This window comes from Thalassophryne amazonica, chromosome 3, assembly GCF_902500255.1.
Source record: "Thalassophryne amazonica chromosome 3, fThaAma1.1, whole genome shotgun sequence".
Lineage (NCBI taxonomy): Eukaryota > Metazoa > Chordata > Actinopteri > Batrachoidiformes > Batrachoididae > Thalassophryne > Thalassophryne amazonica.
In genome coordinates this window covers 49,159,730-49,187,441 of record NC_047105.1, presented here as the reverse complement: position 1 = coordinate 49,187,441, position 27,712 = coordinate 49,159,730, and the positions used below count along the sequence as shown (strand labels likewise).

Below are 27,712 nucleotides of genomic sequence, written 5' to 3'. Positions count from 1 at the left end.
GCGGTTTCTTACAGTTCGGTCACAGACGTTGACTCCAGTTTCCTCCCATTTGTTCCTCATTTGTTTTGTTGTGCATTTTCGATTTTTGAGACATACTGCTTTAAGTTTTCTGTCTTGACGCTTTGATGTCTTGGAGCCATGATTCATGTCAGTCCACTTGGTGCAACAGCTCTCCAAGGTGTGATCACCCCTTTTTAGATGCAGACTAACGAGCAGATCTGATTTGATGCAGGTATTAGTTTTGGGGATGAAAATTTACAGGGTGATTCCATAATTTATTCCTCAGAATTGAGTGAGTCCATATTTTTTTCCCTCTGCTTTAGTTTCCCAAAACTTTAGTTTTGTGTCATGTCTGTGATCTGCTTTTCTTCTACAAAATTAAACAACTGAATGAACATCCTCCAAGGCCGGTGATTCCATAATTATTGCCAGGGGTTGTATGAAACACTAATATGAAGTCTTATCATATACCTATAAATGATACGCCAATATGATTGGATAAAACACTAAAAAATAAATAGCAATACATCCTTGTGATATTTTTCGTGGACCAGTAATATTTTTCACACCACCCGAGTAAAACCCACAAAATGAATGTCGTCTTGGCAATCAGCCAATTCATACATATGTTGTGACGTCACGGCACATGCGATCCTAGATACTGTCAATGTGTAATTTAATACAGTGGTCCCTCGCTATATCGCGGTTCACCTTTCGCAGCCTCGCAGTTTCGCGGATTTTTTTTTTGTGCAATTTTGCATGCTGCTTCTTTTTTTTTTTAACAGTGCATTGTGTTCTGCGTCCTTATCAGGCGGGCCGGTCGCGGCACCAGTCGGCATCACCGCTATTGCTCTCACTGTCGCCGATGTCGCCCGCAGGCTCAGTAAGCGCCGCAGTGGGCCACTCACCCCCCCCCCCCCCCCCCCCCCCCCCCGTGCGGAGCTGCAGCCAAACTCTGGCAACAGGTCCAGAGACTACGCTCGCTGTTTTGATGCAGAGCGCTCTGGCAGCCCGCAAGGATAAACTTCTTGTGGAAAAATCCGCAGCGCCCGCTGCATGGTCTCGGTAACCGCAGCCGCAGAGCTCCGTGGCCATGACTTGGATTCTTTGCGGGTCCCGCATCCGTACCCCCAGAGGCAGTGAACGAAGGGAGAGAATGCGCATTGTGTTCTGCGTGCATTTATCATTTATAGGTATATGATAAAATCATTATCAAGTTGTTCACCAATGAATATGGCTTTTACACCCTTCAGAAAACCATACATCCTTCGGCTTCAGCGTGTATGGTTTTCTGAAGGGTGTAACAACTTGATAACTGATAATATCACCTTCCTATTGGTCACATGCCTTTTGACCTTGGATGGCCCTGAAAGGTCAAACCCAAGGTCATAAATGTTTACTCAAACAGTTTGATGCAAATATGGATTAAACATGGTGGACGGGTCATCTGTTTAATCAGGAATGAAGTGGTTCATGTTTGAACAGACTTATCAAATCTAACAACCACACATAAACATATAGTATACATGTTAAGTTACATGTAAGTCATTGCCTCTTTGTTTTGAGTTTGGTGTTTGTTACAAATCTGGACCCTACCTGTGTCAGATTTGTGTCTGCTGAACTCTTCTGCTGAGAAACATCTTGACAGGAAGGATTTTCAGCGGCCTTGTCTTGATTTGCATCGACCTATAAGACAGTCGAGATAAGAGACACTCCGGAATTGGGCTCATGGCCCAAACACATTTCTACCCTTTCGCCCTACCCCTCCATTTCTTGCATTCAGGTCAGGGGGATGGGTGTCTATATACTCTTTTGGACGGAGGAGTAGGGCTAATGGACAGGGCTACATAGCCCTTCAAACAAAGATTCTTCACACTTCAAACAAAGGGCTATGAGGAATTTCCCAGCACACCGGCAACATGGATGCAAAAGTGAACAGAGACCCATATATGTAAGTATTAATAAGGCTTATAAATGACACTGTGCCCAAGTAGCCTATTTACAACCCTGTTCTTCAGAGAGAGAAAAAAAAAACTTTGCCAAAATATGCCAATGGCAACATTACATCACCTGAGTCCTTTTAAAAAATATTTATTTCTTCATTTCATTTTAACATGATGTGTGATGATGTATAACAGTACATTAGTAGCGACTAATTTCTTAGGGGAATATTTTCACCCCGTCCCTTGCCACTCTGTTTCGAGAGGCAATGGGTAGGCGTAGTCAAAGGAGCAAGAATGAGCAATAGGATTGGGCCATTTCAATTTATGTCTAAAAGAATAAAAAATAATAACTTTAGTTGTATAGTACTTTTGAACTGTTCTAAAATGCTACAACATCAATACAGCACAAAGCACAAAGGTTAAATACAATACAATGCTAAAACAGCATCAGCCGTATGAGCATGTACCCTTTAACGGCGTCTGCAGGAGGGTGTGCGTGTGTGAGCGCGCACATACAGTGGTTTACAAAAGTATTCAGCCCCTTGGTATTTCATGCATTTTAATTTGTTTATGGTATTCCAAATACAAAAAGTAAATCAGGCTTCTCAATATAAACATTTCTAAAATTATCTTCCTTAGACTCAAACTGAAAGTAAATCTCTACAACTTTATATTAATTAAAAATATAAAAGCCAAGATGATGGTTGCATAAGTAATCAGCCTCTTTGATATAATACCTGTAAATAATCAGTTTAATTGCCAGTTTTCTTCAGACAAGTCAGGGGATGGATACATGAACATTTCACTGAATATGTCTTGGACTTTATTTACATCAGTTATGTAGAAATACAAACAGTACGGCACTCTGGTAAATCTGTGTGGAGTAGACAGTTCTCAAAAACTGAGTGACTGTGCAAGAAGGAGAAGAGTGAGGAAAGCCACCAAAACACCCAGCCAACCCAGAAGAAGTTACAGGCTTCTGTGGCTGTGATTGGAGAAATTGTGCATAGAGCATGTTTTGCATTTTGTATCCCCAGTTACACAGCTTCATGATGAAGTGGTACAGAGGAGGGTTTTCTTTCACCAAAACATTAAATCTAGGCTTGCATCTTAGATGTACCTTCTGGCAAACTGTAGTTGAACTTTCAGGTCTTCTTTTAATAAAATACTCTTACAAAATGTTTTCAGTTTTAGAAGTGTTTATGTCTGGCTAGCTTTTCAGAAACATGTTTGATTTACACAGAAACACAGCGGTTTCCGTAGCCAGCTAGAGACCAACCAGTGATGCCATGGTGCCTCTTTACTCTGATTGGCTGTTAGCTGCACCTAGTGTGCCCTAATTGACTGAGTGGTGACATGACGAGTTGGGGGGGGGGGGGGCATCATGTGACTCATGGTGCCATCTTGGTTCCAAAATAGCGTTCGCTGTTAATCTGTCTGCATGTAAATCCAGCTATCTTATTTATTTGTTTGGTGAAAACGACGGGTTGCTGTGCATTTGGATGCACAAATAGACACAACAAGGGCTTCAAGATGTACAGGTTCCCTTCAGACCTGAACAGAAGAAAAATTTGGGAAAATAAAGTCAGCTGTGTGGGATGGAAGCCAACATCAAAGCTTTGAGAGGTAAATTTATTGTTCAGTCCCATATACAGTAAAACTCACCTAAACCCTCATCATATAAACCAGATATTCGTAGGCAGCGGACAAAAAAGTCCCCCCCCCCAAAAAAATTGAAGAGCTGGGCATGTGACATGTCCTGTGAGACCAACACGGAGGTGCTTTCGTTCCGCGCCATTAGCGGCTCCGTGGAAAATTCCTCCGCTCCTGTTTTCATGACAAAATCTCCTTTAACATTGGAATGTGCCGGAAAAGTGCCATGTCCACCTTTTCTGCCATTTCTCTGGTAGTCAGACGACGTCCCGGATCAACACAGCATTCAGTTTGGAAATGATCTGGTCGTTTCAGCCTGTCGATCGCCGCTTGGAGCACGGCACGCCCTCCGCCATTGTGCGCCGTCTTTAAACCGGCTGTACCACTCCTTAATCTGTGTGATGCCCATAAAATCGTCCCTGAAAGCCATCTGAATTTTCTGAATGGTGTCCACCTGGCTGTCTCTCACAGTTTCTGGAAAAATTTGATGCAGCGCTGCTCCAGCCGTTCAGACATTTTCCTCACAATGAAAATCCAACGAGGGGGGAGGACCAGTGCTCACTCAAAGCCTGCTCACAGGCGAATGACGCAACCGACAGGCGTGAAAAAACTCACGCATGCGCACGAAGGTTCAAGCTTGGCTGATGCAATCACACGTGATTCAAATCCATAAGGTTATTGCAAAAATAAAAGGTCCAATACTTTTCTAACAGACGTCATAATGACATTATAGGTAGGGATGGGACCGATCCGATCCCGGATTGGTATCGGAACTCGATACCAACGGAATTCACGTATCGGAAAATACCAATCCAACCCGCGACATTTTCCAGTGCCAGAGAGAGCCACTGTGAATCCTCTCAACTGCTGCTGTTTGCTCTCTACTTGTTTACTGCCAAGCGGGAGGAGGAGAGGGGAGGTTTTTTGAATTCGGGCTGTTTGAGAGTGCTCCCTTCCACAGTGTTCTAGCTGCGGTTAGCGGCAAATTTCTGCCAAGCTATCGGGTTCAAATTGTCTGTTCGTCAAGCACGAATTTTCTGAAAAATTAACTGAATTGTTGCTGAAAATGTGTGCTGAAAAGTGTGCCGCTTCACTGTTTCAAGGCTGTGAAAAGACAGCTCAGCATGCAGCCGAGGAGGACACCGAACAGAGATTCTGTCCACTGAAAGGGAGAAAGGGGGGAAAACAGCAAGAGAGAAAGAAAAACAAAGAGAGGTGGAGGGAGACAAAGCGAGAGAGAGAGAGAGAGAGAGAGAGACAGACAGACAGAGAAAGATAGAGACAGAGGACTTAATTTTTACTCTGTAACACTTGCTTTGACAAAGTAAACATATCAATCAATCAATCAATCAATTTTTTTATATAGCGCCAAATCACAACAAACAGTTGCCCCAAGGCGCTTTATATTGTAAGGCAAGGCCATACAATAATTATGTAAAACCCCAACGGTCAAAACGACCCCCTGTGAGCAAGCACTTGGCTACAGTGGGAAGGAAAAACTCCCTTTTAACAGGAAGAAACCTCCAGCAGAACCAGGCTCAGGGAGGGGCAGTCTTCTGCTGGGACTGGTTGGGGCTGAGGGAGGAACCAGGAAAAAGACATGCTGTGGAGGGGAGCAGAGATCGATCACTAATGATTAAATGCAGAGTGGTGCATACAGAGCAAAAAGAGAAAGAAACAGTGCATCATGGGAACCCCCCAGCAGTCTACGTCTATAGCAGCATAACTAAGGGATGGTTCAGGGTCACCTGATCCAGCCCTAACTATAAGCTTTAGCAAAAAGGAAAGTTTTAAGCCTAATCTTAAAAGTAGAGAGGGTGTCTGTCTCCCTGATCTGAATTGGGAGGTGGTTCCACAGGAGAGGAGCCTGAAAGCTGAAGGCTCTGCCTCCCATTCTACTCTTACAAACCCTAGGAACTACAAGTAAGCCTGCAGTCTGAGAGCGAAGCGCTCTATTGGGGTGATATGGTACTACGAGGTCCCTAAGATAAGATGGGACCTGATTATTCAAAACCTTATAAGTAAGAAGAAGAATTTTAAATTCTATTCTAGAATTAACAGGAAGCCAATGAAGAGAGGCCAATATGGGTGAGATATGCTCTCTCCTTCTAGTCCCCGTCAGTACTCTAGCTGCAGCATTTTGAATTAACTGAAGGCTTTTTAGGGAACTTTTAGGACAACCTGATAATAATGAATTACAATAGTCCAGCCTAGAGGAAATAAATGCATTAATTAGTTTTTCAGCGTCACTCTGAGACAAGACCTTTCTGATTTTAGAGATATTGCGTAAATGCAAAAAAGCAGTCCTACATATTTGTTTAATATGCGCTTTGAATGACATATCCTGATCAAAAATGACTCCAAGATTTCTCACAGTATTACTAGAGGTCAGGGTAATGCCATCCAGAGTAAGGATCTGGTTAGACACCATGTTTCTAAGATTTGTGGGGCCAAGTACAATAACTTCAGTTTTATCTGAGTTTAAAAGCAGGAAATTAGAGGTCATCCATGTCTTTATGTCTGTAAGACAATCCTGCAGTTTAGCTAATTGGTGTGTGTCCTCTGGCTTCATGGATAGATAAAGCTGGGTATCATCTACGTAACAATGAAAATTTAAGCAATACCGTCTAATAATACTGCCTAAGGGAAGCATGTATAAAGTGAATAAAATTGGTCCTAGCACAGAACCTTGTGGAACTCCATAATTAACTTTAGTCTGTGAAGAAGATTCCCCATTTACATGAACAAATTGTAATCTATTAGACAAATATGATTCAAACCACCGCAGCGCAGTGCCTTTAATACCTATGGCATGCTCTAATCTCTGTAATAAAATTTTATGGTCAACAGTATCAAAAGCAGCACTGAGGTCTAACAGAACAAGCACAGAGATGAGTCCACTGTCCGAGGCCATAAGAAGATCATTTGTAACCTTCACTAATGCTGTTTCTGTACTATGATGAATTCTAAAACCTGACTGAAACTCTTCAAATAGACCATTCCTCTGCAGATGATCAGTTAGCTGTTTTACAACTACCCTTTCAAGAATTTTTGAGAGAAAAGGAAGGTTGGAGATTGGCCTATAATTAGCTAAGATAGCTGGGTCAAGTGATGGCTTTTTAAGTAATGGTTTAATTACTGCCACCTTAAAAGCCTGTGGTACATAGCCAACTAACAAAGATAGACTGATCATATTTAAGATCGAAGCATTAAATAATGGTAGGGCTTCCTTGAGCAGCCTGGTAGGAATGGGGTCTAATAAACATGTTGATGGTTTGGATGAAGTAACTAATGAAAATAACTCAGACAAAACAATCGGAGAGAAAGAGTCTAACCAAATACCGGCATCACTGAAAGCAGCCAAAGATAACGATACCTCTTTGGGATGGTTATGAGTAATTTTTTCTCTAATAGTTAAAATTTTGTTAGCAAAGAAAGTCATGAAGTCATTACTAGTTAAAGTTAATGGAATACTCAGCTCAATAGAGCTCTGACTCTTTGTCAGCCTGGCTACAGTGCTGAAAAGAAACCTGGGGTTGTTCTTATTTTCTTCAATTAGTGATGAGTAGAAAGATGTCCTAGCTTTACGGAGGGCTTTTTTATAGAGCAACAGACTCTTTTTCCAGGCTAAGTGAAGATCTTCTAAATTAGTGAGACGCCATTTCCTCTCCAACTTACAGGTTATCTGCTTTAAGCTACGAGTTTGTGAGTTATACCACGGAGTCAGGCACTTCTGATTTAAAGCTCTCTTTTTTAGAGGAGCTACAGCATCCAAAGTTGTCTTCAATGAGGATGTAAAACTATTGACGAGATACTCTATCTCACTTACAGAGTTTAGGTAGCTACTCTGCACTGTGTTGGTATATGGCATTAGAGAACATAAAGAAGGAATCATATCCTTAAACCTAGTTACAGCGCTTTCTGAAAGACTTCTAGTGTAATGAAACTTATTCCCCACTGCTGGGTAGTCCATCAGAGTAAATGTAAATGTTATTAAGAAATGATCAGACAGAAGGGAGTTTTCAGGGAATACTGTTAAGTCTTCTATTTCCATACCATAAGTCAGAACAAGATCTAAGATATGATTAAAGTGGTGGGTGGACTCATTTACTTTTTGAGCAAAGCCAATAGAGTCTAATAATAGATTAAATGCAGTGTTGAGGCTGTCATTCTCAGCATCTGTGTGGATGTTAAAATCGCCCACTATAATTATCTTATCTGAGCTAAGCACTAAGTCAGACAAAAGGTCTGAAAATTCACAGAGAAACTCACAGTAACGACCAGGTGGACGATAGATAATAACAAATAAAACTGGTTTTTGGGACTTCCAATTTGGATGGACAAGACTAAGAGTCAAGCTTTCAAATGAATTAAAGCTCTGTCTGGGTTTTTGATTAATTAATAAGCTGGAATGGAAGATTGCTGCTAATCCTCCGCCCCGGCCCGTGCTACGAGCATTCTGACAGTTAGTGTGACTCGGGGGTGTTGACTCATTTAAACTAACATATTCAGCCTGCTGTAACCAGGTTTCTGTAAGGCAGAATAAATCAATATGTTGATCAATTATTATATCATTTACCAACAGGGACTTAGAAGAGACAGACCTAATGTTTAATAGACCACATTTAACTGTTTTAGTCTGTGGTGCAGTTGAAGGTGCTATATTATTTTTTCTTTTTGAATTTTTATGCTTAAATAGATTTTTGCTGGTTATTGGTAGTCTGGGAGCAGGCACCGTCTCTACGGGGATGGGGTAATGAGGGGATGGCAGGGGGAGAGAAGCTGCAGAGAGGTGTGTAAGACTACAACTCTGCTTCCTGGTCCCAACCCTGGATAGTCACGGTTTGGAGGATTTAAGAAAATTGGCCGGATTTCTAGAAATGAGAGCTGCTCCATCCAAAGTGGGATGGATGCCGTCTCTCCTAACAAGACCAGGTTTTCCCCAGAAGCTTTGCCAATTATCTATGAAGCCCACCTCATTTTTTGGACACCACTCAGACAGCCAGCAATTCAAGGAGAACATGCGGCTAAACATGTCACTCCCGGTCTGATTGGGGAGGGGGCCCAGAGAAAACTACAGAGTCCGACATTGTTTTTGCAAAGTTACACACCGATTTAATGTTAATTTTAGTGACCTCCGATTGGCGTAACCGGGTGTCATTACTGCCGACGTGAATTACAATCTTACCAAATTTACGCTTAGCCTTAGCCAGCAGTTTCAAATTTCCTTCAATGTCGCCTGCTCTGGCCCCCGGAAGACAATTGACTATGGTTGCTGGTGTCGCTAACTTCACATTTCGCAAAACAGAGTCGCCAATAACCAGAGTTTGATCCTCGGCGGGTGTGTCGTCGAGTGGGGAAAAACGGATAGAGATGTGAACGGGTTGGCGGTGTACACGGGGCTTCTGTTTAGGGCTACGCTTCCTCCTCACAGTCACCCAGTCAGCCTGCTTTCCCGGCTGCTCGGGATCTGCCAGGGGGTAACTAACGGCGGCTAAGCTACCTTGGCTCCGCACCGACTACAGGGGCCTGGCTAGCTGTAGAATTTTCCACGGTGCGGAGCCGAGTCTCCAATTCGCCCAGCCTGGCCTCCAAAGCTACGAATAAGCTACACTTATTACAAGTACCGTTACTGCTAAAGGAGGCCGAGGAATAACTAAACATTTCACACCCAGAGCAGAAAAGTGCGGGAGAGACAGGAGAAGCCGCCATGCTAAATCGGCTAAGAGCTAGTAGCTGCGCTAAGCTAGCGGATTCCTAAAAACACGCAAAGTGAATAATGTGTAAATAATTTAGAGGTGATTCAGCAGAAGGAGTGCTTTAGTTAAGGCACGTAAAGATTACACTGGGAAACAAATCGTAATCTAGATAACTAGATCAATCTAACTGCGCAGATTAAACAGCTAACAGATACAGAAAAACACCGCTGTGCTCCGGAACAGGAAGTGATACAATACCGCAGTGAGAGCCAACCACCAGTAGAGGCCATATGTCTTCCATATCAATAACACCACTGAAATTGAAAATTGAGGAGAGACAGAGTGCTGTCTTTTCTCTTTAAGTCTATAAAATTAGGCTATAAAAGTATATAAAAAATAAAAGTACTTAATTCTTTCACCAAAACATCAAATCTAGGCTTTCATCTTAGATACACCTTGTGGCAAATTGTAGCTGAACTTTTAAGAAAATTCTCATATAAAATCAACAATAATGATAATAATAATAATAACAAAGCAAACACAGCCCTGGTATTGGATCAGAAAAGTATCGGTATCAGCAGACATCCAAATTGAAAATCCAAATTGCTACAATAAAAATGATTACTGAAGGCTCTGTTACTGCTGACAGTGAGCTGCACCTTGCACACTGCACCAGTATGTGTTGCCAAAAGTTAAAAATTTTCAACTTTTTCCACAGGTGCAGGTCAGCTTAATATCTGGTAAACAGTACTAACTTGTGATACATTACAGAGAGAGTAATGAAGGTATACCATCAGAAAAAGTTGATTATTGAAATATCATTTTGTGCTTCACATTTTAATATAAAGTAGTGCAAAACACTCAATCCTTTACATCAGTCTATTACCTATAATTATTTTTCTGGCTAATTGGCTGCCTGCTCTGTGTCAGCCTGATCCCGTCAGATCTCAGAAGCTAAGCAGTGTGGGTCCTGGTTAGTACTTGGTTGGGAGGTCCTCCTAGGAAGACCAGGGGCTGTGTGTCTGCTTCTCCAGGTAAAACTGGAGTTGTGTTAGGAAGGACATCTGGCATAAAACTTGTGCCAAATCCCAATGCAGATCTGTGCTGGATTTGCTGTGGTGACCGTGAACAAAAGGACTCGCCAAAAGTCAAACAACAGCAGCATTTTCTGGCAAATTAATGCACCATAAATCACCGGCTGTCATCATTTCTGTCATTTCTACTATCAACGTGAATGCAGCTTAAAAACTGCCAATCAACTTCTTTTTCACCTCATAGACACAGAACAAACTGACGGAGGATTGAAAAAATGCCAAACAAGCGTTTGGAAAAAATTTACAGTTGGAATTACAGGTGTTGCAACAATTCATTATTCAGGATTAGAATTAAATTTTTGATGCAGCTCCAAATCATAATAAGTCACCTCAAGGTGCTACACAGTAGTAAGGTTTAGGCTGTACCCACTCTTACCTTACCTTCGGGGGAAAACTCTGTGAGCGTTTTTGATTACAAGAAGAAACGTCAAGCAATGATTATGGTCACTGTAACAAAACAAAGCCCACCACACCAGAGTGACACAGCAATGCAACAACAGAAATGTTGCAGCTAAATCACCAAATCATTGCTAAACCATTGGTCATAACAACAAAATAACAAAACAGACATCAACACTGTCAGATTTAGAGCTGCAACAATTAGATGACTATTAAATTAATCGGCAACTATTTTAGTAATCGATTAATCACTTCAAGTTTTTATTTAAATGTCCAATTTCTCAGATTTAGCGCCTTGGGGCAACTGTTTGTTGTGATTTGGCGCTATATAAGAAAAAAGTTGATTGATTGATTGATTGATTGATTGAACATTTTCTGATTTCTTTACTCCTTATTGACAGTAAACTGATTATCTTTGGGTTGTGGACAAAACAAAATATTTGATGACATTATCTTGGGCTCTGAAAAACAGTGATAGACATCCCTCCTGTGGAGGTGGGAGAAAGTGATAAAAATGCTACCTGGGTGATTTGTTCGGCTCCTGCCGCCTCCTGATCATGTGCCTGTTTGTAACGTAGGTGTTTTTGATAACGAGCTTTCATGGACTGCCAGCTGCGGGTGGTCACTTTCTTCTCCTCCATTTCCTGCCACAGATGGATCCCACCAGCTCTGGACTTGTCCTTGACAACGTAACTGAGAATGGCAGCATCCTCCTCAGCGGTGTAAAATACACGGCCTAGTTACAGTTAAAGACAGACCACGAACACAACAGCAGGTTTAAAATTAACAAACAATACAAAAGCGACATTTAAGACTCAACAAAGATGAAGACTGCAAACTACATCACAGAATTCGAAGTCTTCTAAAAACAAAAATTGTGTATTTCATGTGTAATTATTGTCTTATAACATACCTCCCAATGAGTTAGGATTACTGTCCTTGTTGTCACCAGGTTTAGTAGGACTCTCACTTTTTTTGGGATCTAATCTATAGTCCTCTAACTCCAACTGGACATCTTTCTCAATACAGTCGTGAATGTAATGGGTGGACACATACCTGAAGTAAAAACAAATAGCCTCATTCCCATTGTGGTACTTTTGAATAGATACAGTGCATCCAGAGTGTATTCACAGCACTTCACTTTTTGCACATTTTGTTATGTTACAGCCTTATCCCATAAAGACAATGTGAAAAAAGTATTCATAAGATTTTTGCAAGTTTATATATATATATATATATATATATATATATATATATATATATATATATATATATATATATATATATATATATATATATATATATATATATATAAATCACATGTACTTATTCAGTCTTTGCCATGAAGCTCAAAATTGAGCTCAGGTGCATCCTGTTTCCACTGATCATCCTTTAGCTGTTTCTACAGCTTAGTATGAGTCCACCTGGGGTAAATTCAGTTGATTGTACACAATTTGGAATGGCACACACCTGTCTACATATGGTGCATCCAGAAAGCTTCATGTTTTCCAATTTTGTAATGTTACAGCTTTATTCCAAAATAGAGTAAATCCACCTTTTCCTCAAAATTCTACTCACAACACCACATAATTACAACATGACAATCAGTTAATAAGTATTCACAACCTTTGCTTATTACATTGTTGATGCACCTTTGGCAGCAATTACAGCCTCAAGTCTTCTTGAATATGAAGCCACAAGCGTGGCGCACCTATGTTTGGGCAGTTTTGCCCATTCCTCTTTGCAGCACCTCTCAAGCTCCATCAGATTGGATGGAGAGCGTCAGTGCACAGCCATTTCCACATCTCTCCAAAGATGTTCAATTGGATTCAGGACTGGGCTCTGGCTGGACCATTCAAGGACATTCACAGAGTTGTCCTGAAGCAACTCCTTTGATATCTGGGCTGTGTGCTTAGGGTCATTGTCCTGCTGAAAGATGAACCGTTGCCCCACTGTGAGGTCAAGAGCGCTCTGGAGCAAGTTTTCATCCAGGATGTCTCTGCACATTGCTGCATTCATCTTTCCCTCAATCCTAACTAGTCTCCCAGTTCCTGCTGCAGAAAAACATCCCCATAGCATGATGCTGCCACCACGCTTCACTGTAGGGATGGTGACTGGTTTCCTCTAAACATGATGCTTGGCACTCATGCCTAAGAGTTTAATCTTTGTCTCATCAGACCAGAGAATTTTGTTTCTCATGGTCTGAGTCCTTCAGGTGCTTTTCAGCAAACTCCAGGTGGGCTGCCATGTGCCTTTTACTAAGATGTGTCTGGCCACTCTACCAGACAGACCTGATTGGTAGATTGCTGCAGAAATGGTTGTCTTCTGGAAGGTTCTCCTTTCTCCACAGAGGAATGCTGGAACTGAAAATGGCTGTGCACCGACAGTCCTCATCCAACCTGACAGAGCTTGAGAGGTGCTGTAAAGAGGGACGGGCAAAACTGCCCAAAGATAGGTGCACCAAGCTTGTGGCATCATATTCAAGAAGAACTAAAGCTGTAATTGGTGCCAAAGGTACTGAGCAAAGGGTGTGAATATTTATGTACATGTGATTTCTTAGGTTTTTTTGTTTATGATTTTTTTTATCTTTTATAAATTTGCAAAAATTTCATAGAAACTTTTTTCATGTTGTCGTCATGGGGTGTTGTGAGTAGAATATTGAGGGAAAAATAAATTTACTCAATTTTGGAAAAACTGGATTATGTGAAACCTGTCTTAAACCTACAGCTGTCCTCCCCTTAAATGAGGCCTGCCCACCGGCATACCCATTTAGTCATGCCCCTCATGGTGTGAAGCAAGGCAGGGGTGTTGCTCTTATTTATAAATCTAGGTTTAGCTTATTCACTGTTGGAGGTCACAAATATAACTCATCTCAGCATCTGATTCTCCACTCTGCCCATGATGCTATGCATTGCCATGGTCAGAAGAATAAAAATCAGCCGTATTACTTTGTCACTGTATATAAGCCCCCTGGCCCATACTCTGAATTCTTAGATGAATTTGGTGCGTTCATCTGTAACTTGTCAACTAGTGGAGATAACATTCTGATTATTGATGACTTTAACATTCATATAAATGAGCCTTCTGATCCCCTCTGCAAATCATCTGTGGAAACTGTGGATCCATTTGGATTTCAGCAATGCATTCAGGACCCGACGCACATTAGTGGAAATACCTTGGATTTGGTTCTCGCACTTGGTATTGCTGTCACGAATACTGACATCATGGCTCTTGCTTCGGTGGTCTTTGATCACTCACTTATTAGGTTTACAGTTTCGCTGCTGAGTTTAGTGGAACAACCTTATTTATCACTACGGCGATGCATCAACTCCTCAACTATGACTGAACTCAAGGCTAGACTTATTCATGGACAACCACCTGTAGTTCACTCTCCTTTTACAGCACAAGATTTCCTGAATTACTTTGAGAAGAAAATAGAAGACATTAGGTTGAGCATATCCCAGCATGCCTTAACCCAGCCACTACACGCTGCTATTGAGGTAAGTGCCATTACTGAGGTATTACCTAGATTTACAGAATTTGATAGTATCTTACTAGGCATGCTGACAAAACTCGTAATGTCTACAAAAAGCACAACCTGCTTATTTGAACTGTTTAAGGATCTGTGACCCACTCTTGAGCCGAATGTGCTGGAAATGATTAATCTCTCATTAACTTCTGGATCTGATCCTAAATGTTTCAAATCTACAGTGATTAAACCATTACTTAAGAAATCTCATCTTGACCTGAGTGTATTGAAAAACTATCGGCCAATATCAAATCTATCATTTTGCTCTAAAATTCTGGAAAAAGTGGTTTCACTGCAACTCGTGGGCTATCTTACTGAGAATAATCTCTTTGAGCCACTGCAGTCTGCTTTTAGAAAATATCATTCCACAGAGACAGCTCTCACTAAATTGGTGAATGATCTTCTGCTTGCAATGGATTCAGACACCACTATAGTTCTGGTGCTGTTAGATTTCAGAGCTGCATTTGATACCGCGGATCATCATATTCTACTCGATAGGCTGGAGAATCATTTTGGGATTACTGGGAGCACCCTTGCCTGGTTGACATCATACCTGACCAGTCGTTCTCACTGTTTTGTACAATAACGATAGCTCTGACCTTAGTGACATGAAATCTGGGGTTCCTTAGGGGTCCGTCTTAGACTCCCTGCATTTCACCCTTTATATAGCACCCCTTGGGCACATATTATGGCATTTTGGGTTTACCTTTCACTGCTATGCTGATGATACTCAGATATACAACCCCTGGCAAAAATTATAGAATCACCGGCCTCGGAGGATGTTCATTCAGTTGTTTAATTTTGTAGAAAAAAAGCAGATCACAGACATGACACAAAATTAAAGTCATTTCAAATGGCAACTTTCTGGCTTTAAGAAACACTATAAGAAATCAAGAAAAAAAAACTGTGGCAAAGAAATAAACGATAACATTTGGATGAACTTGAGCCAGTATATGTTATTCACATGAAGGACTCAGAATGTGAAGTTTGTAACATTTACAGAAAGTCCTGAACAAAGATGTCAGCATACTGTTGAAATCAGCCATCTGAGGAATCAACTAACAAAGCCAGAATCATGCTCAAATTCTGGAGCAAGTACCAGTAGTCATAGGGAATCACATTGATCTTCTACGGAAAAAGACTCATCAACCCCGGCTGCATCTTCTGCATCATAGTTGGTAAAAAGCAAGTATATGTCAGGGTTCATGGACCACACAATTCAGCTCCAAATTTCAATTCGAGTCACTGTTCTATAGACAAAAACACCCAATAACACCTTGGAAATCCAGCACCTACCAGTGTGCTGTACTTTGTGGAACTGAGGCTCGTTCATCAGGATCAATCAGCAGGATGGCCCCAGGCTGCTGGACATTGCACACCACACCTCCTCCAGCCGTGATGAGCGGCTGGAGCTTACATTTGGCAGAACCCGGCCTCAGGAAAAAGCACATGGGCTCACCATCAACGGACATAAAAAGAACGGGAGAAATATCAGACTTGGCCTCATCTTGCTGTTTGGACTGCATGCCTTCACCTGATCAAAGATGTGAAAATAAACAGTATGTAAAACATGGTGGCGTGACATTAAGTACAATGAAAGTAAATGATCCAATCACATCATGTACAGTCACTTGCCCAGTTCCGGATCATTGCTGGTTCCAGATCACTGCTGTAATATTTGCGCCGCCGTTTCTCGTAATCAGCGCGAATAAGCTAATACTTGGTACGAATGGAAAGACTGATGTTTTGTCTATAAACAACCACAAGCTCGACCGGATCCAGCCGTCCTTGTGATCAGCAGAGGAATCAAAACATCCCGGTGTCTGTGGTGTGCACACTTTTTCTCATTCTTTTTTCTCATTCCTGCAAGTTTGAAAGTGACGATCACTAAGACGTAGCAAAGGTGAGTTAGCCATTCGGTGTCATTGGTTCTAGAGTGGGAAAATACTTGCTTACTCGGGTAAAAAATGTCAGTGTGTTATGTCTTGCTGTTTAATTGCTGCACGCATTTATCTCCGACGCAAAAATTTGCCAGTTGTGGATCACTGAAGCAGCAGCCTCGTGTCAGTACTTGTGAGCCATGTGTACTTTGGGGGTCATCTCAACATCACGAATGGGCATGAATGTGGGGGCTTTTACTTTTTAATTCGGGACCTCCACACTTCATTTTTTGCTCGGAAAAACGTATAACAGTGCCTTTCGAAACTAAGTCAATTCTCATTTAATAAGTATAATTTATATCATTTTGCATATCATTCTGCATTAGAAGGGCTCCAGCCAGATGCCAGGAATGCCACCAAAGTGACACAGAGTGTCGTGATCCAGAACCGGCAAAATGATCCATTTCTGGCAAATATTTGCACCACACATAATGTGGCTTCACACTTTAAGTAGAAGGGCTACCCCATCCAGACCTCTTCAGCTAGATAATATCCAAATACCCAATACAACAATACACAATAAAGGATATTCAGTTGCATTATGGCTTTGTATAGCGGGACTTTAAAAAAGGTGATCTGGTGTCCCATCAAGATGAGGTGAACGTCGAGATGAGGTGCGTCGCGCAACTGCACATGTGGAGATGATGTAACTCGCTCAACGTGCAACTGCGCATGCATATTTTGTTTGTTTTTTTTCCTCTACCCCCCACCGAGAACAATTCACATAAGTTTTGTCTTTGCTTTAAAATACAATAATAAGTGTCTTTTCAATTTAAAAATGTAACGGTTTGCATGCACACACTGCCTTTAAAGCAGAATTTTGCCATTAGATGACTTTAGCAACGTGAATGTCGAAATTTGTTTGGATGAAAACTACGTACTGGCATCGTGGTTCAAACTCATGTAGGCACATAAAACGATTATACAAGTTTATAACAGGTTTTACACGCTGCTAAAAATTATAATAATATTATAACGATATTATCAACAAAAATTGTGAAACGCAAAATACGACTCTTTACAACAGTCTGTGTGCATTTTTCCAGATGCCAGTAATGGTTAACACGATTTTTGCGCCAATAAAAAAATTTAGGCGCACAAACCCTATTAATGGTTAAACTTATTTCCCACTTGAGCAGATGTATCTGTTCTGCTTTTCAACTCAGTACATTTTCCCTCATTTCCAAAGAGCATAAGTAGGTATAATTAATTGTTAGGTATAATTATATAAATTAATAATTAGTAGTATCACAATTAAGTCTATTTTTTATTAAACATATATTTCACCAGGCAAAACATTAAGAACAGTTTGTTATTTACAATGTTGGCCTGAAATGTTGTCCAGTTGTGTTAAAATAAACATAATTTTAGCCTATTTTACAATTATGACAGTGAGTGCTCACTGAAGTCATCAGAAGCTCATCACGCATAATTTCTGCCCACGTGTTTAGATTTTGTATTTAACACTATGGTATATAGTGTACAGTAAACTCTGTCTCCTCTCTTTTTCCACCCCAGTGCTAGACAGTCTTGTGTTCTTGCAAAGCTCTCCAGCTATCATTCTTTTTTGGACCTCAGCTTTGTGTGTGACCTCTGCCTGCCCACCCGACCGACGCCTTTGCCCAGTCCTTAGTGGTTTGTCTTCCCCGCTGACTGCTGTCCAGGTATCCAACCTCTGCCTGCCCACCTGACCTGTTGTGGGCTGCCCTGGTTCCTGCCTGTCTCTTGCCTGCCTTCTTTTGTACAGCACAGACAATAATCTACCTTTTTTTGGAACTGCTTTTTGCCTCGCATTTCCTCAGCCTGAGAGTACAAGTGCACGTCACTTACCACTCTGTTTCCGCTGTTCCTCAGTCACTTCTCAGCCCCGCAAGAAGAAGGCCACCTGGCGCTGTCCTGGCATTCCCCGGTTTTGGTTACACTCCTCCACAGGGTTCTCACTGGGATTTTTTTTACAGCATAGGGGGGAACTTAGTGGGGCACAGCCGCACGACGAGCGTTGCAGGCGCAAGTATTGTAGGAGGGTCCGGGGGCATCCCCCCCAGAAAAGTTTGAAATTTATAACCCTTTGAAACACTATTTCCTGCATCTTGAGGATGACTTTGTGTTGCTAACTGGGACGTTAAATAACGTACATGTCCTTTAAAAAAGGAAAAACAAACAAGCCAAAAAAAAACTGGAAAAGCCCCCTATCCTGGATAAATCACAGCATAGGGGCCTCCTATGCTCAACTGCTCTTGCGAGAACCCCGCTCCATATTCCACCAGCCCCATCTGCAGTGCCCTAGTTCCACCGCCAGCCTTCCAGCATTTCTGTTTATTTCTTTGTTGCACATTCAGCTGTTAATAAACCTTGGTTTTCATTTCAACCATTCTCTTCTTTGCTCCCTGCATGTAGGTTCAGCCATTCTACCAGTCCAGTCCAGACCGTAACACGACCGACGCCTTTTACCAAGTCCTTACTGGTTTGTCTGCCCCGCTGACTGCTGTCCAGGTATCCAAACTCTGGCCACCCACCCGACTGACGCCTTTTGCCCAGTCCTAATTGGTTTGTCTGGTTAGTTACTTTATTGCACACTTTTTTGTGTTACAAGGTGAGGTTATTTATCTCCACAACAAAATATGCTTATATTTTACAGTTACAGTTATTATGGAGGGTAAATATGAGGAAATTTTGAACTACAACCCCTGGCAAAAATTATGGAATCACCGGCCTCGGAGGATGTTCATTCAGTTGTTTAATTTTGCAGAAAAAAAGCAGATCACAGACATGACACAAAACTAAAGTCATTTCAAATGGCAACTTTCTGGCTTTAAGAAACACTATAAGAAATCAGGAAAAAAAATTGTGGCAGTCAGTAACGGTTACTTTTTTAGACCAAGCAGAGAGAAAAAATATATGAAATCACTCAATTCTGAGGAAAAAATTATGGAATCATGAAAAACAAAAGAACGCTCCAACACATCACTAGTATTTTGTTGCACCACCTCTGGCTTTTATAACAGCTTGCAGTCTCTGAGGCATGGACTTAATGAGTGACAAACAGTACTCTTCATCAATCTGGCTCCAACTTTCTCTGATTGCTGTTGCCAGATCAGCTTTGCAGGTTGGAGCCTTGTCATGGACCATTTTCTTCAACTTCCACCAAAGATTTTCAATTGGATTAAGATCTGGACTATTTGCAGGCCATGACATTTACCCTATGTGTCTTTTTGCAAGGAATGTTTTCACAGTTTTTGCTCTATGGCAAGATGCATTATCATCTTGAAAAATGATTTCATCATCCCCAAACATCCTTTCAATTGATGGGATAAGAAAAGTGTCCAAAATATCAACGTAAACTTGTGCATTTATTGATGATGTAATGACAGCCATCTCCCCAGTGCCTTTACCTCACATGAAGCCCCATATCATCAATGACTGTGGAAATTTACATGTTCTCTTCTTCAGGCAGTCATCTTTATAAATCTCATTGGAACGGCACCAAACAAAAGTTCCAGCATCATCACCTTGCGCAATGCAGATTCGAGATTCATCACTGAATATGACTTTCATCCAGTCATCCACAGTCCACGATTGCTTTTCCTTAGCCCACTGTAAACTTGTTTTTTTCTGTTTAGGTGTTAATGATGGCTTTCGTTTAGCTTTTCTGTATGTAAATCCCATTTCCTTTAGGCGGTTTCTTACAGTTCGGTCACAGACGTTGACTCCAGTTTCCTCCCATTTGTTCCTCATTTGTTTTGTTGTGCATTTTCGATTTTTGAGACATATTGCTTTAAGTTTTCTGTCTTGACGCTTTGATGTCTTCCTTGGTCTACCAGTATGTTTGCCTTTAACAACCTTCCCATGTTGTTTGTATTTGGTCCAGAGTTTACACACAGCTGACTGTGAACAACCAACATCTTTTGCAGCATTGCGTGATGATTTACCCTCTTTTAAGAGTTTGATAATCCTCTCCTTTGTTTCAATTGACATCTCTCGTGTTGGAGCCATGATTCATGTCAGTCCACTTGGTGCAACAGCTCTCCAAGGTGTGATCACTCCTTTTTAGATGCAGACTAACGAGCAGATCTGATTTGATGCAGGTGTTAGTTTTGGGGATGAAAATTTACAGGGTGATTCCATAATTTATTCCTCAGAATTGAGTGAGTCCATATTTTTTCCCTCTGCTTGGTCTAAAAAAGTAACCGTTACTGACTGCTACAATTATTTTTCTTGATTTCTTATAGTGTTTCTTAAAGCCAGAAAGTTGCCATTTGAAATGACTTTAGTTTTGTGTCATGTCTGTGATCTGCTTTTCTTCTACAAAATTAAACAACTGAATGAACATCCTCCGAGGCCGGTGATTCCATAATTATTGCCAGGGGTTGTACATCTCCTTGGGAAAATACCCAGAAGGATATTCCAGAGGTCAAAAAGGAGCTCTAAAAAGATATGCTGAAAAATTTACTTTAACAGGTATGTATCTTTCCAGTGTGCCATTCATACATATGTGCGTTTTACAGTGTCTCGTTTAAAACTTTATATGGATGCTTGCAGCAGAAGGACAGCTGTTTTTCGGAAACAGAAAAGTAATCCAATTCAAACCAGATGCAAGAAAACTATTTGATGAGTTCCACTCTTCTCCCATTGGCGGCCACACGGGGACAGTAAAAACACGCTCTGCCATGTGCTCCAGGTTCTACTGGCAATATGCGGAATGCCTTTTGTTTTTGCGGTTTGCCGAAGCCTACCTCAGCAAAATAGATTTGGTGAATATTCAAACCCACCAGCAAGCCATAGCGGAAGCACGTTTAAAAGTGGCTTGTTCTCTACTGAAGAGAGGAGGTGTACCAGAACAAAATTAAAACTAAACCAGGTCCACACTCCACCAAAGACCCCCAGCTCTGCACTTGCCTCCAGTGTCACGCCATCTTAGGCCCCCAGCTTTGCTATTGCGGGATGGAGTCTGCTGTAGGAACAGATTCAACGAGTTGCTCAATGACCCCACCGCTCCACCCCCGACGCTGTACTGGATACCTGCATGGACTCTTGTTGATTGTGTTCTGTTTTGTATTGTAAATCTTTTTGTTAGAATGGCCTAAGCAGTGGGTCATCCCTTTGAGCCTGGTCTGCTTGAGGTCGCTTCCTCTATATCATCTCTATGTTTTTCCTTACCACTGTCGCCTGTGTTCCTGCTCCAGGGGTTGGTAAGCTTGGACCTTACTTGTGTGAAGCGCCTTGAGGCAGATTTTGTTGTGATTTGGCGCTATATACATTAAATAAATTGAACTGAATAGTTTAGTTTGTTTTTGATTTGTTTCCATTGAATTTATTGTTGTTATTTTTGTAGCTTATTAGTATATTGTGTTACGAGTTATTCATTGTTTATTTTCTGTAAAGCACTTTGGGTATCTTGAGTTGTTGTAAATGTGCTGTATAAATAAACGTGACCCTGTACAAAATGTCTTAATTGTTTTAATAAGATACAGTTTTGAAAAGTGTACGCTGTAATTTATCTCTATACTAGACGTGGGTTGATACAGATTTTTTTCAGTCATGATTGTCTTGGCCATAGCAATTGTGATTAATGATAATACCACAATGATTAATAAACGTGTACAAGTTTAAAAAGACCTTAAAATGCTGGAATCACTGTTTTTACCGTATAGTTTTTCCTATGAGCCAATATCAACTGAACTTGTAATAAATTTAGTAAATTATCTGTCCACAATAAATTCCAAAGGGCATTAAGGTGCAAATAAATGATTGTTGTGACAAACAATTATCACGATAATAAAATAGCCATGATTTTTATTGTGATAAACGATATTGTATAGTGTCCAATTCCGAGTATATATCAAGTTGAATACTGAATATAACTGCTATCTAGTACTTTAAATAAAGAGACAAAATCAATTCTGTATATTTATATGTATGTGACAATACACCCTACTCAGTAAATACATAGCACAGCCTACATTAATTATATCAATGATCATTCATTGATAAATTCTTATTTAGTCTTTTTATTCTGGGCACTTTACCTATAATATATAGACCTACTATGTCAGGAGTTCTTACATTTGTAAAGTAATTTGCCTGTGAAAATAAAACCACCCGGAGTTAAGAGGAGTTAAAGTTTTTTTTATTAATTGTATTCAGTGTATTTATAGCCTAGTAAGTAAAACATTTTCTGCATTTTACGTTAGGAGCATAAATGTATGTATGTGTATATTTTGCCTGTCGAAATAAGCTAACTCCAGGTTAAAAATACCTATCGTTTTATAGTGAGTAGACTTTATACATTACTACGTTCCGATGAACAATTTATACATTTACTTGCTCATCAAAAGAAGCGAACTTCATCAAGCAATTTTTTTCAGGGCACGCATGTGCAGTTACGCGAGGAACCTCATCTCAACGACGCACCCCATCTCGACAGAACACCGGAACTGGGCAACTGTCTGTCTGTACACCCATGGAAATATAGACCTGGAATAGACGTGTGCGCCTGAATCTATTAGCGTTGCTCAGGATAGGAAGGCGCCATTACTAAGGGTGGAGATGTGCAGATCATCAATAATAAACTGACCACTTTTTTTTTGCACTAACGTCGCTATTTCTTAACGGATTTTACTAAATGTAGGCTTGTTTTAAAGCCCTCTGAAAGCTCTTTCCAATAGAACCTATGCATGTGTGAGTGAAAAAAAAAACTTTTATGTAAAATGCAGAAATTTGGGGAAATTGTGACAAACTGTGCTGCTTTTCTCTCTCGATTGTCACTATTTGTTAACAGATTTTAATAAAAGTAGGCTTGTTTTAAAGCCCTTTAATTGCTCTTTCTAATGAACCCATACATGCCTGGGTAGAAAAAAAGTGTTTTATGTAAAGTGTGGAAATTTGGGGAATTTATTGTGTTTTTTTCCTGTCATCATTATTCTCAATGGATTTTTATAAATGAAGCCTTTTAAGTTGTATTCAAGCTGATTAAAAGCTCCGATAAAAAAAAAATCCTTATGTATTAAAATATAAATCTGAAGTATGCCTTGTCATTGTGGTCATTTACCTTGCTGCTTTTTCCAGTGTAATATTACTGCTAGTCTTTTAATGACAACATATATATATATATATATATATATATATATATATATATATATATGATTTTTACTAGCATTTTATTACAAGTAGATATAAAGCCATTCACCATCCCTGGTTCTCAAGACCAGGCACCTAAGTGGTTCTACTCTACTCTTTTCTACTCTCCTATTTTACTCTTCCCTTTATATACTTGCATAGTTCCACCTTACAATTGGAATATAATATATAAGATATACTGAATTTTCATATATATATATATATATATATATATATATATATATATATATATATAAAACATTTTTGTTTCTGTATTTGTATGCATGTGAACGCAGCTTAATGAAAATATATATATATATATATATATATATTAAACATTGTTGTTTCTGTATTTGTATGCATGTGAACGCAGCTTAATGAAAAGAACTTATGGCGTTGAGTTATAGTCCCAGTATATCGATATTAAATTGTGACATTACATTAAGGTTATTGTACAGTTCATTTTAGTATTCGAGAATTTGTTTTTGTAGTTGGTGCCGTTGATGGTGAAACACTGGCTGCCTTTTTCCCCTCATTTCACGTCTGTTTAACAGACTCAAGGTGCTCTCTCCACCCTTAGTAATGGCCGCCGTGCGGCACGCCGCTAGTCACGTGACATCCATTCCAGTCTCTATTTCCAAGTGTACATCACACTACGTACATTATTACTATTTCACCAACACATGGCATTTTAACAGATATTCTGCCATTATTTTGGGGGGCCTGCAGTTCCTTTTTTTTTATTATCGCTTAATCTGTATATTTATTTTTGTGGTTACATAATTAAGTTTTCCAGAGGTTCTCGAAAACATGCTAAGATTGTTCAATGAATAGAATAAGTTACGATATATAGTTTATGTGTCCTGAAAAACAAACGGTACTTTGGACAAAGGAATTTAAAAAAGATTTAGAAGTTGTATTGTCTTTTTAAATCATTTTCATCCGTTTGCAGACGGTTATAATGTGGTTATTACTACTACGTTTAGCTTTATCTGAGACTCAATGTTGTCCGAAGATACGCTATCTATTACACTGACATGAGGAAAAAACACTGACATAAGAAAAAAATATAAGATAGTTAAATAAATACGAACACAAAAAGCTTACCGCCTTGAACTTCTCCCGCCGTGAGGTGAAGAAATAAAACTAAAACCGCGTAAAAAAAAAACGACGTACTTCCGGGTTTCTTCTTCGTTTAAAGACCACAGCAGTTCAAGTTGGACGAGTGCCCCCTCCGTTTCTTCTTTTCTCTGTGTGTGTATTGTGTATACTTATAACCGAAGATGTACGTTATTGGATGGGGACAACAGAGAAAAATGTTTATAATTTGAGATTAAGATCTGTCTTACATTTGACATGCACACCTTTTCAGAAGAAAATGCTCTTGTCTTAACCTTCACTGTCGCACAGACCATGTATTCTTTGTTGCCGTGGCAGCCAGGGTTTCTTTTCTCCTACCACCCTGATTTTAATCCAACATACACCCAGCATCCACAAACCATCCAGCAGGTGGCAGACACGTCAAAACAAAATTTCTTTTTCAATTCTTCTGGTACAACTTCCACTAGATGTGGGAGAGTTTGTCCCTTTGTTTTCTTGAGTTACAAAAACATATAATTTATGTAAAGATTTTTTTTAAAATTATGTTAACATAGGAGGCAACTGTTCTGGCTTCTAACAACTTCCAAAGACTTGCAGGTTAGGTGAAGTGGAAACTTTAAATTGAACGTACGGTGCGTCCTGAAAGTATTCACAGCGCTTCACTTTGTCACATTTTTTATGTTACAACCTTATTTCAAAATGGAGTAAATTTATTTTTTCCCCTCAAATTCTACTCACAACACCCCATAATGACAACATGAGAAAATGTTATTAGATTTATTTACAAATTTATTAAAAATAAAAAACTGAGAAATCACATGTACATAAGTATTGGCACCCTTAGCTCAATACCTTGTTGATGCTCCTTTGTTAGCAATTACAGCCTCAAGTCTTCTTGAATATGATGCCACAAGGTTGGCGCACCTATCTTTGAGCAGATTTGCCCATTCCTCTTTGCAGCACCTCTCAAGCTCTATCAGGTTGGATGGGGAGCATCGGTGCACAGCCATTTTCAGATCTCTCCAGAGATGTTCAATCGGATTCAGGTCTGTAATCTGATTGGACCACTCAAGGACATACAGAGTTGTCTTGAAGCCACCCCTTTGATATCTTGGCTGTGTGCATAAGGTCATTGTGCTGCTAAAAGCTGAACCGTTGCCCCTGTCTGAGGTCAAGAGAACTCTGGAGCAGGTTTTCATTCAGGGTGTCTCTGTACTACTGAGACATCCTGAATGAAAACCTGCTTGCTGCATTCATCTTTCCCTCAATCCTGAGTAGTCTCCTAGTTTTTGCAGCTGAAAAAACATCCCCACAGCATGACGCTGCCACCACCATGCTTCACTGTAGGGATGGTGCCTGGTTTCCTCCAAACATGATGCTTGGCATTCAAATCAAATCAAATCAATTTTATTTATATAGCGCCAAATCACAACAACAGTTGCCCCAAGGTGCTTTATATTGCAAGGCAAAAGCCATACAATAATTACAGAAAAACCCCAACGGTCAAAACGACCCCCTATGAGCAAGCACTTGGCGACAGTGGAAAGGAAAAACTCCCTTTTAACAGGAAGAACCCTCCAGCAGAACCAGGCTCAGGGAGGGGCAGTCTTCTGCTGGGACTGGTTGGGGCTGAGGGAGAGAATCAGGAAAAAGACATGCTGTGGAAGACAGCAGAGATCAATCACTAATGATTAAATGCAGAGTGGTGCATACAGAGCAAAAAGAGAAAGAAACACTCAGTACATCATGGGAATCCCCCAGCAGTCTAAGTCTATAGCAGCATAACTAAGGGATGGTTCAGGGTCACCTGATCCAGCCCTAACTATAAGCTTTAGCAAAAAGGAAAGTTTTAAGCCTAATCTTAAAAGTAGAGAGGGTGTCTGTGTCCCTGATGCAAATTGGGAGCTGGTTCCACAGCAGAGGAGCCTGAAAGCTGAAGGCTCTGCCTCCCATTCTACTCTTAAAAACCCTAGGAACTACAAGTAAGCCTGCAGTCTGCGCTCTATTGGGGTGATATGGTATTAACAGGTCCCTAAGATAAGATGGGACCTGATTATTCAAAACCTTATAAGTAAGAAGAAGAATTTTAAATTCTATTCTAGAATTAACAGGAAGCCAATGAAGAGAGGTCAATATGGGTGAAATATGCTCTCTCCTTCTAGTCCCCGTCAGTACTCTAGCTGCAGCATTTTGAATTAACTGAAGGCTTTTCAGGGAACTTTTAGGACAACCTGATAATAATGAATTACAATAGTCCAGCCTAGAGGAAATAAATGCATGAATTAGTTTTTCAGCATCACTCTGAGACAAGACCTTTCTAATTTTAGAGATATTGCGCAAATGTAAAAATGCAGTCCTACATATTTGCTTAATATGCGCATTGAAGGACATATCCTGATCAAAAATGGCTCCAAGATTTCTCACAGTATTACTAGAGGTCAGGGTAATGCCATCCAGAGTAAGGATCTGGTTAGACACCATGTTTCTAAGATTTGTGGGGCCAAGTACAATAACTTCAGTTTTATCTGAATTTAAAAGCAGGAAATTAGAGGTCATCCATGTCTTTATGTCTGTAAGACATTCCTGCAGTTTAACTAATTGGTGTGTGTCCTCTGGCTTCATGGATAGATAAAGCTGGGTACCATCTGCGTAACAATGAAAATTTAAGCAATGCTTTCTAATAATACTGCCTAAGGGAAGCATGTATAAAGTGAATAAAATTGGTCCTAGCACAGAACCTTGTGGAACTCCATAATTAGTCTGTGAAGAAGACTCCCCATTTACATGAACAAATTGTAATCTATTAGATAAATATGATTCAAACCAAATTCAAATTCATGCCAAAGAGTTCAGTGTTTGTTTTATCAGGCCAGAGAATTTTGTTTCTCATCATCTGAGCATCCTTCAGGTGCCTTTTTGCAAACTCCAGGCGGGCTGCCATGTGCCTTTGACTAAGGAGTGGCTTCCGTCTGGCCACTCTACCATACGGATTGCTGCAAAGATGGTTGTCCTTATGGAAGGTTCTCCTCTCTTCACAGAGGAATGATGGAGCTCTGACAAAGTGATCACTGGGTTCTTGGTCACCTCCCTGACTAATGACCTTCTCCCCCATCACTCACTTTAGATGAGCGGCCAGCTCTATAAAGAGTCCTGTTGGATCGGAATGTCTTCCAATTGCAGATGATGGAGGCCACTGTGCTCATTGGGACCTTCAAAGCAGCAGAAATGTTTCTGTATC

The 27,712-nt window shown here is 40.4% G+C and overlaps 1 protein-coding gene across 2 annotated transcripts in view; it reads right to left on the bottom strand.

Moving 5' to 3' along the window:
* terf2ip (telomeric repeat binding factor 2, interacting protein) overlaps positions 1–24,557 on the bottom strand; it is a 51,271-nt gene extending 26,714 nt beyond the window's left edge. Inside the window, exons 1-5 of one of the 2 annotated variants that reach the window (XM_034166208.1) lie at positions 24,481–24,557; positions 15,614–15,851; positions 11,702–11,844; positions 11,310–11,524; positions 1,597–1,686 (exon numbers count right to left, since the gene is read on the bottom strand). In XM_034166208.1, coding sequence (XP_034022099.1) covers positions 1,597–1,686; positions 11,310–11,524; positions 11,702–11,844; positions 15,614–15,843 — 678 coding nt within the window. In that variant the 5' untranslated portion in view covers positions 15,844–15,851; positions 24,481–24,557. The remainder of the gene's footprint in view (positions 1–1,596; positions 1,687–11,309; positions 11,525–11,701; positions 11,845–15,613; positions 15,852–24,480) is intronic. The other variant, XM_034166209.1, reaches the window with a different exon arrangement.
* Between the last annotated feature and the right edge of the window lie 3,155 nt (positions 24,558–27,712).